Below are 12,512 nucleotides of genomic sequence, written 5' to 3' on the forward strand. Positions count from 1 at the left end.
ATACCAATGATATACAATTTACATATTATCTAATTTGGCTTGTGATGGGTTTGCTTGAAGGTATGAGCTGGAATATTGCAGAGTAGTGGAAGTTCCTGATAGCATATACAAGATGACAAGGAAATTACTTGGTGGAACACTGGGGCAATATTATTTCTTGGACCCAGCTATATGCCAGGTATCCTTTGCAGAATGCATTTTCTGATTTATTTCTTACAACAAAGCCAACAAGTAGATGCTATTAAATCCATTCCACTGTTAAGGAAATTAACATATATCAAATTCAGACTCAGATTTGGTGTTGTATGTGTGATGTGATTGATTTCCAGTCAGAGAAGAGAGAAAGAGAAGTCAGGAGATGGGGGTTTAATCTGAATGCTATATAAATCTTAGGAAAGACACATGAATTCCTACATTGCAATACTGTTACCTGAAATTTTAATTCTAACATATCCCGTTTTAGTAGAGTATTGTATTCGTGTCTATGGGGCATACGCTTAGAATTCCTCTTTTAATAATCCCATGACTTTGTGCCACTCTCTTTCTCAGGATCTGTAGTAAGCCACAAGCTCCATGTCCTTTATTGAATTGGCATGATGAAGCGTATAAAATAGTTTTTATCAGTATAAAGCTAACTGGCTCAACTTGCAAATTAGTCTAATAATACACTAATCAACTAAACTCATCTGCTCAATTTCGTATTTTATAGTCAGAGCAGAAAGGATGCAACTTAATATCCTAAATATCATAATTTGAGTCCGGGAGCAATACCAACTTGTCACTCTCAAAGCCCAGCTGAAGGTGAAACTGGAGAATACACTGGCTATGCAGCAGCTCAAAAGTGTAAGAAATGAATTTTATGTGAAAAGAGCAGAAAAGGCTGAAGGGGACACGTAGTGTGTTTGTTGTGCCTGACACTGCTCTATTTTATTTCATTTTCTGGAGTATGCCCTGTGCTCTATTTGCCCAGCAGCAGATGAGCTGTAAATGATTATTTCACCTAGTGAGATAAATCTGATTACCAAAAATGTGAGTCAGGAAAGGATTTCTTAGATTTCGACAATAAAACTAGACTTACGACTGTCAAAAGTAGTGACTGGTTAATTTTCACAAAATTTAATTTTCAGAAGTCTTATTTACTATACATAGTATTCCATAGAAGACACATCAGTTTGCCACTTCAAATAAAAGTCTTAGAATAAAGTGATATTGCTCCTCATCACCATACTTTTAAATTCCCACTTAACATAGGAACTATATATTTTACTTCAATGTCATAGATGTTAATTTCAGACCCTCTTTTCATCAAAGGCAATTTCAACTTTCTAGATGCTAATACTTACTTTTACTTTAGAAAGGAAAAAGATAGATAGATAGATAGATAGATAGATAGATAGATAGATAGACAGACAAACGGACAGATGGACTTGGAAGCCAATGCACATCCCTTTTTTATGGGTTGCTTTATCAAATATTAAAGAATGAACAGAAGATATATTGTTTCAACAACGAAATCCCACTAAGAGTAGTGTATTCGTTCAGATTTCAGCAGTTATACTTGCATCCATGCTATCAAAGCCCCTGGAATATTTTTCAAGGAATCTCTCTCACTTTAAGCTGTGTATCAGTAGCTACCGTGGGTCAGTGAGAACCATACAAAGGAGGGTCTTGGATTATGCCTACAGTGTCAGGCATTTATCAGATTTACACGTTGGTGATGATGAATTTCATATGTTGGGTGTAAGGAGCATATTTCTGAGTACAGACTCCAGTATAAGCCCAGTCAGTCATCCAAATGGAGGCTACATGAAACTGTGGGAAAGGCAAGCCAAATTCATCATCACAGCCTAAAAAGCACACAACATTGTCAGACAGGATAAAAATATAAAATCCTATCATAGGTTGTTTATTAGAAACACATCTAAAATTTACATATACTCACAGAACAGATTTGAATAGAAGAATGGGGGGGGGGAGGTACACTAGCCAAACATTATGCAAAAGATGTCAGACAAAATTAACTTTAAAGAAAAGAGCATTATTTGATATTCTCCAAGAAGACAAAATTTAAAAATGAAGTAATGGAATCTTTCAAATGTCTCCTTGTGAGCCAGGATTCTTTTCCTTTTTAAACTATTTTGTAAAGGCAAATGGATTTTCTGGTGTGCGTTTTCTAAGTGGAATTAACTCCTAGTAAGTTTATAGCGTTTCTTGTCAGAACAGTGATATTGCATATGAACTCCCTTACATTAATTTAGATAATCAAGTTTCAGTGGCCCCACATTCTTTCTCAATTTTCAGCATATAAATTATCAACATTACTTAAAATCTTAGTTTCCCTCTGCTATGTAATATGTCAGGGTGGCATGGGCCCAAGGAATAACATCTTATTCTAACTGCCTAAATGTTTACAGGATTAGTCAATTAAATTTGCCATTAAATATTTAGGGAGACGGTTTTGTAACAAATACAAACATTTGTTTTACAGTAGTTTGTTAAGCATTTTTTTAAAGGTTTGAACATTCGATCAGCAGCACCATTAGTATGAGACAGCTATTACACTCTGTACTATTTCATGAGCATAGGGAATTTAGAATATTCTGACATGGAGCCCTATGCTGAGGGCTCCAGAGTTAGTTTTATATTTTGTCATACAACAAATTAACAACCTGGGGGGGGGGGTGATAACACAGTTTTGAGCCTAAGGTAGTCAAAGCTATGTGAGTCAGCTCCAAAGAAGTAGTACCTTAGCTGATTTTGAGAGATCAAATTTAAATGAATGTATCATCTCCAAATCCACTCCCTGGAGACAGATGGTGATGATGATGATGATGATGATGATGATGATGATGATGATGATGATTTTTGTATCAGGAAAAGACACAAGACTGGGGCAACATTAAGATAATGAAGCACTTTTGAGAAAAGGCATACCTAAAACATTAGCTGTACGCTTTATCACCCTTACATTGTATTTGTGAACTTCAGGATACTTTTGCTCAGAGATGGTTCTATAAATCAGATTTCTTTGGTTTTAAGTGATGTTCTTTTTCACATATTGTTTATGTATGACAATGAGATGTAAGCAAGTTGTTTTCTCTTATTGCCTTGAGACCAACTTGCTTAACTTTAGAGATATCTTCCAGATTTAGAGATGCTTAGAAGTAAACTATAAAAGCATGAGGACTGGGAGTAAGAGAAATTATATTTTCTTCCTTATCAAAACCAAATTTAAAAAGTTCATTTGGATTTTACTATACTGTGCTAATTAGTTTTATAGTAAAATACAATGCTAACCCCAACTGCAGCAATGATTTATACAGACTTATTATAGATTTATTAAAAAACTAGAATGCTATTGAAGTTTTGCTATATTTACAATGCTACATTTATATACATGAAAATACCCCTCAATATTAATGATAAAATCTTATGGTTTTAAAGAGGCACATTTCCTCCTAACCCACTCATCTCCATATATTCACAAGCCCCAAGATGAATTTTCACAAGTAATGTTTAGATTTGTGAAAGAAACAATTGAATATTTCCAGTATCTATCTTCTTTCCTTCCTTCCTTTCCAGCTTTGGGAGACACAGAAGCATATAAAATTTCATGCACAGATTAAGATTTGTAAGACCTGTGATCCACACTCATACTTACCCAATGAGTTGGCTGCAACAGGTCAGAAGAATTTGAGCAAAGTAAGGTACTTGTGTCTTAAAGCACTGAATAAAAGTGATCCTCTGCAGACTTACACACACACGATATAAGAAATATGTTTCTTAGAAGTAGCATTTTAGGGGTGTCAGGGTTGCTCAGTACATTAAGTGTCTGCCTTCAGCTGAGGTCATGATTCCAGGATCCTGGTATGGAGTCCCATATCACAGGGAGTCTGCTTCTCCCTCTTCCTCTGCCCCTCCCTTCTGCTCGTGCGTGTGCTCTCTCTCAAAAATAAATATATAAAAGCTTTTTTAAAAAGCAGCATTTAACTATCCTGTATAACTCTAAGAATGAATCACCAATGAATACTTTTACCCTGCAACTGTTGATCATGATTAACCAATAAAGTTTCCCATCCAGCCAAAAACAACACCCCCCCCCAAAAAAGAAGAAACAATATTGAAAATAATATAAGCTTGTGATTGTGAGACAAGAAGGAATTCAAAATATATAAATATCTTGAATGTTAATACAAAAAGATAATTAGAAGAGGCTACCTGAACCTACCCATACTATTGAATACCTCTTAAAATTAACATAGCCCTGACTTCATGAGTATCTGAGAGCTTAGCCTGTTCCCAAGAAAGTACTTGAGCCATAATCTTTTATAGCAGAAAAGCAGAGAAATATACTTCGAAGTGGGTACCTATACTTCAATTTGCCAATAGGACTTTGCCTCAGTGACTATGTTAATTTCTCAACTGAACTTTAAAAAATCAATTCTCATTTTTTGACATTGCTGAATGATTTAAAGATTGTAGAATGTGAATACTAATATATCTGAAATGTTTTTAAATAATCACCTTTTGGATAAAGGTAACAGCACATAGTCTTCTAAGGACTTGTTTTGGTTTCAATGCTTTGAAAAGAAAATATCACGGACCAGTAGATCTTTCCACACCACTTTCTAAAGGTTCCTTGACTATGAAACTTTAGCCTGATAAGGTCTCGCACCTCTTCCTCATCAGTTTATTCTGCAACATGATGACAACATGGTTTCAAGGGTAATTTCCAATTACACCAGACCTGTAAACTGTGGGTCACTGAGATTATACAAAATTGGATTTGGCTTCCTTTTAAATTTCACATTCATCACATAATCGGGATATGAAGCATCCCACAGAGAGGAGGTGGCATTCAAAGGAATGAGCAGAATGTGTTTAAATAATACACACTACCAAATTTTACAGCTGTCCTTTTATATTCAAATGATATTATGCACACTGTCACGTTAAATGAAAACATTTTCGATCTAAAAACATACTGTTGAAACAAATGACATAGTGAGAAACAAGACCAAAATCTATTTTTATAAAATATAGTCTATAATTTCAGATACAAAAATGCTACATACAACCATATTTAGATATCTTCTAAATTATAATCTGAGATTTATATTTTTTAAAGTTATCTCTGATGAATTTCAAATTTAGTATTTTTACAGAGTTTAAATCTCTATATTGAATCTTTAGGTTTCTTTTTAAAACTGGAACTGAACAAAAATATAATTCTACAATAAGACTCCTGACTTCAAAGAACTGTGTCTTCAGATAACCTTTCTTCTTACTTAAATCATTAGGACCAACTTCCTTTAAATTATACTTCCTTTATTTGACTGATCTCTAAGTAGAAAACTTCATGATTTGGACTTCAGTTGGATTCTCTTCTGGTTTTTGGATTTCTTTATGCTATTTTGACATCACTATTATATTTTATCATACCTTCTCCCAAAACAAGTTGCTCATTATGTGCTGCTCTCAAGTATGTTATTGAAATATAACCTAAAGGAAGAAATTAAGCTTCTTGCTTCCATTTCCCTTAAGCATCAGTGATCATTTCAATCATAACAATTGCCAGATTTTTACTTTTTATTCTGGATTCCTAATTATATAGGACAATTGAGGGTAATTCAAAAGTGTTTCAGAATCATCTACCGCCAAGATTCTGGGAAATGTCTTTTGCAAAACAGCATATTAATGCTCTGAGGACTCTATTATATCTGCATCAACATGTCCTGTGCACTTTTATGGAATGAGAAGGTAAAGGGCTCATCATAATTAGTATTGTAATGCCACTATGTGCAGACACTCTGTCAACCAACAAATATTGAGAACCAATTTTGTTTTAATTTTTAGTTACATATATTTGTATATTGTTAATTCCTAAAGATAACTAGTAAAAACTCAATATGATCAGTTTGATATATATTTAAGTGTATGGTCTTGTATAGATCTTGTGAAAGTATTGCAGGCCATGAATGTCTGCATCTGAATGATGAGAGGAAATAATGTTTCTTAAGAATTGTCTAAAATGAGCAACAATTCAATAGATGCTTCAGTTCTTAAACACCTCTTTATTTTAAACTGAACTGTAGTGGGGAGCTATAAATAAGATTAACTTTTGGTCTGTTTCATAAAATAGCAAGTTTTATCGTGTTATCATGCTTAATACTTTAAAAACTCTTGACCTTACCTCATCTGCAATGACATATTTTGGTATATTAATTTCTTTCTGGCTAAATCAGTAATAGCCAGTTGAAATGACCAGCATGTGCATGCATGCACACACACATACACACACACACAAAGATGACAAAAAAATAAAAAGGCCTAATAAAGAGCTTATTAATAAACTTCATTACAGAGAGGTGGCCAAGAAGGAAAGCTATGACTCTTTTTTCTATATTATAAAACAGAGCACAAGTAATATTTTTAAGGCTATGAATTTTTTTTCCATTTGTACCATTTTTTTGGTAAAGTAGGACTTACTTTCCTTCCTTCTTTCTTCTTCTTATTTTTTAATATATTTTTTTTTTTTGCATAAGCATCTACAAACTCTAAAGGTAGGCAAATAAGAACTATGAGACCAGTGAATTACATTTAGATACTTCTGCTATGCTAATCAGGTGAGAGAAATCTGGGTTTCATATTAGGAGCCCTTCTAAATGGTTTAATTCCTTTACAGCTACCATTAGCTGTCAGCTTCACCGTGGATATTGTCCATGTGCACTTTGAGGTAGTCATTCCTTGTAAACTTCTTATGGCAAAACTGGCATTCTGCCAGTGGACGATTGGGATTGTGAGTCATCTTGTGTCGGATCAACATTTTCTTTAGGCTAAAAGCCAAGTCACACACCTAGAAAAGATCCAAAGATACCAATTATATTATACTGAAAAATCTGAAGATATGCCAATTTATCATTTATACAATATACATTATGCATATTCCTATTACCAAGTATGTCTTGATGGGCATAAGAGCAAAAATTGCTTGAAATAAATGGATTTAACATCCCAACTAAAGGGTAAAGAAAATTAATTATAGTTACCAAAAGCCGCTTGCATTTAATGTGTGTGTCCTTTATACCGTAACCACTCTGTCTTCCCCTCCACTACTGTATTTAAACATGTCTAGAGAAACAACTCCTTGGGAACAATATCTTTCTTCCCATAATGGAGTATACTGACAATTTCATATTAAACCTCTTAAACAAAATACCTAGATGGCCCAGAGGGCATCTGTCCATATGACATAAATAGCACAAGACACATCTCACCAGTGATCCCTTCAATTTAGTCCCATTTGTGATGTAAAAAATAACACTGCTTTAAGCATCCTAGGTGGAAGTTTATTACCCACAATTCCAATTCTTTATGTCTTATTATATACAGTCATTTTACTAAGGTATCTAATATGTTGACTTCATATAAGCTCTGCTACATTGCCACCTGGCCCAACACACATGAACAGTCTAATAATTAAAAATATTGGGGCAGCCCAGGTGGCTCTGTGGTTTAGCACCACCTTCGGCCCAGGGCGTAATCTTGGAAACCCAGTATCCGGTCCCACATCGGGCTTCCTGCATGAAGCCTGCTTCTCCCTCTGCCTGTGTCTCTGCCTCTCTCTCTCTCTCTCTCTCTCTGTATCTCTCATGAATAAATAAAATCTTAAAAAATATATATTAAATTAACACAGAAGATGTAAGGTCTTCCTGCCTCAGTACCTTCCCACTTCTCATGATGTAACTTCCTCTTATTGATTCCTTGGGGAAGCCTATATGATCCGTCTTCCAGAAGTCCTCTGTTAAATGCTTTCATAGTAGCTTTTCCTTTTTCTTTATTACACTTACCTTGAATATAATTAATTATTGGGTGATTTTTTTTTATGTCTGTCTCTTTACTAATCTAAGAAACATTAGGGCAAGAGTAGTCATTCCATAATATCTATTGCCTTAAAGAAAGAAAGATAGATGTTTGATAGATAGGAAAAGTCCTGTGAGCAATGTAGGTTTACCAAAGCTTGTGAAACAACTCCAGAGAAATTGAAGAAGGTAACTGTAGAGGTTTTTTTCAAGTAAAAAAAAAAACAAAAAACAAAAAAACTTCTAAATTTCCTAACGTTTTTGTAAGTGTAATCAAAATTTGTTGCCATAAATAACAAAGAATTATAATGTACCCCGTTTTCTATTCATCTGGATCCTTCTCTAAACCTCGTGTAATAAACAACAGATACCAAATTTTTCATTGGATTCCCATTGAACGTAGATTCAAAATAAATTCCTTGCCATGGTTAAAAGGCCCATCAGTTTGCTCTCCAACTTCATCTGCCTCCCTTCTTTCTCACTATGCTCCGGCTCCACTTGCCTTCTTACCTCCCCTAATACTCGGGCTCTCACCTACAGATCTTGATTTATGCTGTTCCCTGAGCCTGGAATGTTCTCTTCCCCATGGCTGACTCCTCCTCATCTTTTAGGTTCCTTAAAGCTACTTTTTCAGAGACTTCTACCTTAAGTATCCTTTTATGCCTCCCCGTCCTCCTTTTTTAAATTATTCACAGGCTTTATCATAAAATGCAATTAGGTATTTATTCAGGTTTATTTGTTCAATGTCTGTACCGCATAGGAATGGGACTTCCGTAAGCACAGAGGACATAGTGTCTTCTTCACTGTCTCATTTCAGTGTTCAGCACAGGGACTAGGTCGAAGGGCTAACATCAGCTTTCATTATGTGCCAGGAACCATTCTTTGCAACTCACAATCATTAACTTGTGCAATCCTCACGTCGTCCTTTTAGGCACATACTAGTATTATGAACCCCATCTTACAGAAGGAAACCGACACATTCACTTCAGTGTCTCAAGCAGGTTTCCCGAGGTCACAGAACTAAGAAGTGGTCTCCAGGACTTAAACCCATGCAGTCTGGGTTCATAGTTTTTACGACCCCAAGGACAGACCATTATTAAAGACTCAAACTTCAAATAAAGAAAGCTATGTGAGTTGACATTTGCGTGGCTGACACCATTTTTAAGAAAAAAAAATCTCTGAAAAAATAAAGGAGGTTCTCAGTTCAGCTCCCCAGTGCGGAACTCACAAGTTCAAGTTCATTTACATGGTCACCAAGGGGAAATCACAGCAGCAGCAAGCTGGAGAAATGCAAAGGAAGTTGAGCAAAACGCTGAAGTCATTGATAATGACTCTGAATTAAGAAGTCCTAGAAGCTCCACATAGGAACTGGGATGAGAACAACCCAAGAGATTGTTGAATGAGGGTCAGGTAGAGAATTAAATGTCAGGAGAAGTAGCTGATGTCACATTTGTGAACGTGACTACCTACACATCACGTTTTCATGAACTTAAATGGAGCCTGCTTCTCCCTCTGCTTGTGTCTCTGCCTGTCTTTCTCTCTCATGAATAAGTAAATAAAATCTTAAAAAAAACTTAAATGTAGTCATTAAGAAACTTGAAACTGATGTTTTGCATAAATCAGTGAAATGCGAGGACATTCATGGTCTTTTAAAACTACTGGAGAGCAAGAAAGAATCCAAAGAGTGCAACGTGGATACTTCCTTTTCTTTTTTTTCCACCTGAAGTGCTTAGCCAACCCTTCAACCTACTTCAAATTAGTATTAATTTACATGCCAAAGAATAGGGAAATATTTATTCTTTCTCTATGGCAGCAGTAAACTGATTTTGTTTTAAAGTGAAGTGAAACAACACATTTAACAAAGAATCTTGAGAAATAATATTAGAATTCTTTTTTTTTTAATTTTTTTATTTATTTATGATAGTCACAGAGAGATAGAGAGAGAGGCAGAGACACAGGCAGAGGGAGAAGCAGGCTCCATGCACTGGGAGCCCGATGCGGGATTCGATCCCGGGTCTCCAGGATCGCGCCCTGGGCCAAAGGCAGGCGCCAAACCGCTGCGCCACCCAGGGATCCCTAACATTAGAATTCTATACAAAAATCTTCAGTTAATATTTATCAATCACATACAGTGTGCCTGCCACTTCAGTTAGCAACAGAACGACAAAGCATTCTGTCCTGCCCTGTGGAGTCCAGTACTAAAAAGAAATATTTTCAATGCCATGAACATAATGCTAGGAGAAGGAGCAGATGAGAATGCAATCCAGTCCTCCTGGATGTACGGGTGTTCTCATGTCATAAGGTGGGGAATGATATCCCATGGAGAGGGAAGAGAATGCGCAAAGGTAGGGAGGTATGACAAGCAAGGCTCATGTGGGGAACTGAAAACAGTTTACTAAGGCTAAAGAAACATATTATTAGAGCAACAAATTGAAATAAATTTAAATAAGGGGAATAACTTGAAAAAGAAGTTAAAAATGAAGCTGGAGCCGAACCCTGATGATCTCGGTAATTATAAGAAGAAACTGGAAGCATCTTCTGCAAGTAGTGGGAATTAATTAAAGGATTCTAAGTAGAGGCTAAAGCTAAAATATCATTTAGTCAGCAAGCTGGAGAATATGAAACTGGAGTCAGCAAGGCCAATACGATTATTCCACTCCAAGATATAAACAATTTGAATATGAATTAAGATAGTGCTCACTGATTCATGCTTTTCAAAATATTCACTAAATGTTCTTATCTGCCAGGCAAGGTTCTAGACCTGGGGACACAGCAATTGACAATAAGAAAAAAAAAAGAACTGTCATCACAGAACCTATAATACATGATAAATAATTAAACAAGCAAATATGTGAGATTTCAGGTGGATGTAAGTGCCATGAAGGAGAAGAAGAATATGGGCTGGGGATTAAGAAAGTAATGGAAATAAGAAAGAGAAGAGTTTGAGCAGAGAACTGAAATAAGTATAGGAGAAAGCCATAAAGGAACCTGTGAAGGGGGTCCCAGGCCAGAGAAGCTGCCAAAACAAAACAAAACAAAACAAAACAAAACAAACAAACAAACAAAAGCCCCTATTCATTGGAAATTACTTAGTGTGTCTGAAAAACAGCAAGGAAGTGATGTGGCCAGACTGAGGTGGACATGGATGTGAAGTCACAATGGTTGGGGTACGAGAATGGGGGTGCAGACCTGTAGGGACTTTTGGAGCATAGTAAAACTTTGGTTTTCACTCTAAATGGGATGAACAGTCATTGGAGGGTTTCAGCAAATGAGTAAAATATAATACATATACAACCTACACCTAAAATATATAAAATCTGACTCAGGGGTGGGCAGCTTAGGACAGACTGTGAGGAGCAATGGTAGAAGACGGATAAATTAAGAAACTACTGCATTATTGCAGGACACTCAGCTGATTGCTGGGGAGATGTGAAAAACGTTCAGATTCTCAGCTTATTTTAAATGAAGGGCCAATCAGAGTTGCTACTGGATTGGATGTCAGAATGAGAAAAAGAGGAGTGAAGGTGGCCATGGTAATTTCAAGAGGAGGGACGCCTCGGTGGCTTTGTGGTTGAGCAACTACCTTTGGCTCAGGTTGTGATCCCGGAATCCGGGATCGAGTCCCACATTGGGTTCCCTGCGAGGAGCCTGCTTCTCCCTCTGCCTGTGTCTCTGCCTCTCTTTCTCTCTCAGTCTGTGTCTCTCATGAATAAGTAAATAAACCTTTATTCTCTTTTAAAGGAAATTTAGAGAGGATAATAAGTTTGAGAAATATACAGAATGAAGACTGTCAGGAATTACTGGGAGTGAATGGGGGCTACTTGGCTTTGAATCCTAGAATCCTGACTTGGCCAGTTGTAAGTGGTGGAGAAGGGGCAAGTCACTCAACTTCAGTGAGCCTCAGTTGCTTCAGAAAGTGGAAACATCTGGATATCTCTGGGATGTAGTGAGGATCAGAGAAAATATATACGAACTGGATCACTAGATCTTTCCCACAATAGAAGCTCAACTAGATGATGCTGTTGGTCATGGCTTAGGGAAAAAGTGTCTGGCATGTTGCTCAGAGCTTTAGTTTGAGTTATTTGGACATGGTGGAGCCTAGAGAGAGATATATAGGTAAAGGGATTGTGTTCAGTGACTGACAAGACTGGGGGAGATACTGATTTCAATCTAGAACACAGGAGAGATGTGTGACAGGCAGCTCAAAAAATATGCCTCAAAAATTTTCAGAAGAGAGATCTAGGCAGGAGAAAGAGAGATCTGGAAGTCATCACCATAGGGATAAGAGCAAAGATACTAGAAGTTCAATAGCTATGGCATGCCGGGGGAGCTTCATGGCATGGTCATCCCATGACCATGCCTAAGGGCCTAGTGTTAATGAGTGAAGTGGCATTTGAGCAAAGTTGTAAAGAACCCAGATCAACATACATCATTTTTTTCTTTGCAATTTTGCCATGCCACTCAAGTGTAACTCAAATATCGTGTGTATGCATGTGTGTGTGCGCGTGAACACATGAGCGTTCGTGTGTGTGTGTGTGTGTGTGTGTGTGTGTGTGTGTGTATAAATGCTAGGCAGTGGGAACAAGGGATGCAGAGGAAGTAGTGTATGAAACCACACAGAACAAGGGACAGAGATGCAGATCAGCACCA

The 12,512-nt window shown here is 36.6% G+C and overlaps 1 protein-coding gene across 2 annotated transcripts in view; it reads right to left on the reverse strand.

Annotated features, from left to right (window-relative positions):
• Positions 1-4,316: 4,316 nt before the first annotated feature.
• The window catches only part of PRDM5 (PR/SET domain 5), a 202,698-nt gene continuing 194,502 nt past the window's right edge, over positions 4,317-12,512 (reverse strand). The window contains exon 13 of one of the 2 annotated variants that reach the window (XM_041758533.1): positions 4,317-6,856. In XM_041758533.1, the coding sequence (XP_041614467.1) occupies positions 6,692-6,856 (165 nt within the window). In that variant the 3' untranslated portion in view covers positions 4,317-6,691. The remainder of the gene's footprint in view (positions 6,857-12,512) is intronic. The other variant, XM_041758534.1, reaches the window with a different exon arrangement.

This window comes from Vulpes lagopus, chromosome 6 (assembly GCF_018345385.1).
Source record: "Vulpes lagopus strain Blue_001 chromosome 6, ASM1834538v1, whole genome shotgun sequence".
NCBI classification, from domain to species: Eukaryota; Metazoa; Chordata; class Mammalia; order Carnivora; family Canidae; genus Vulpes; species Vulpes lagopus.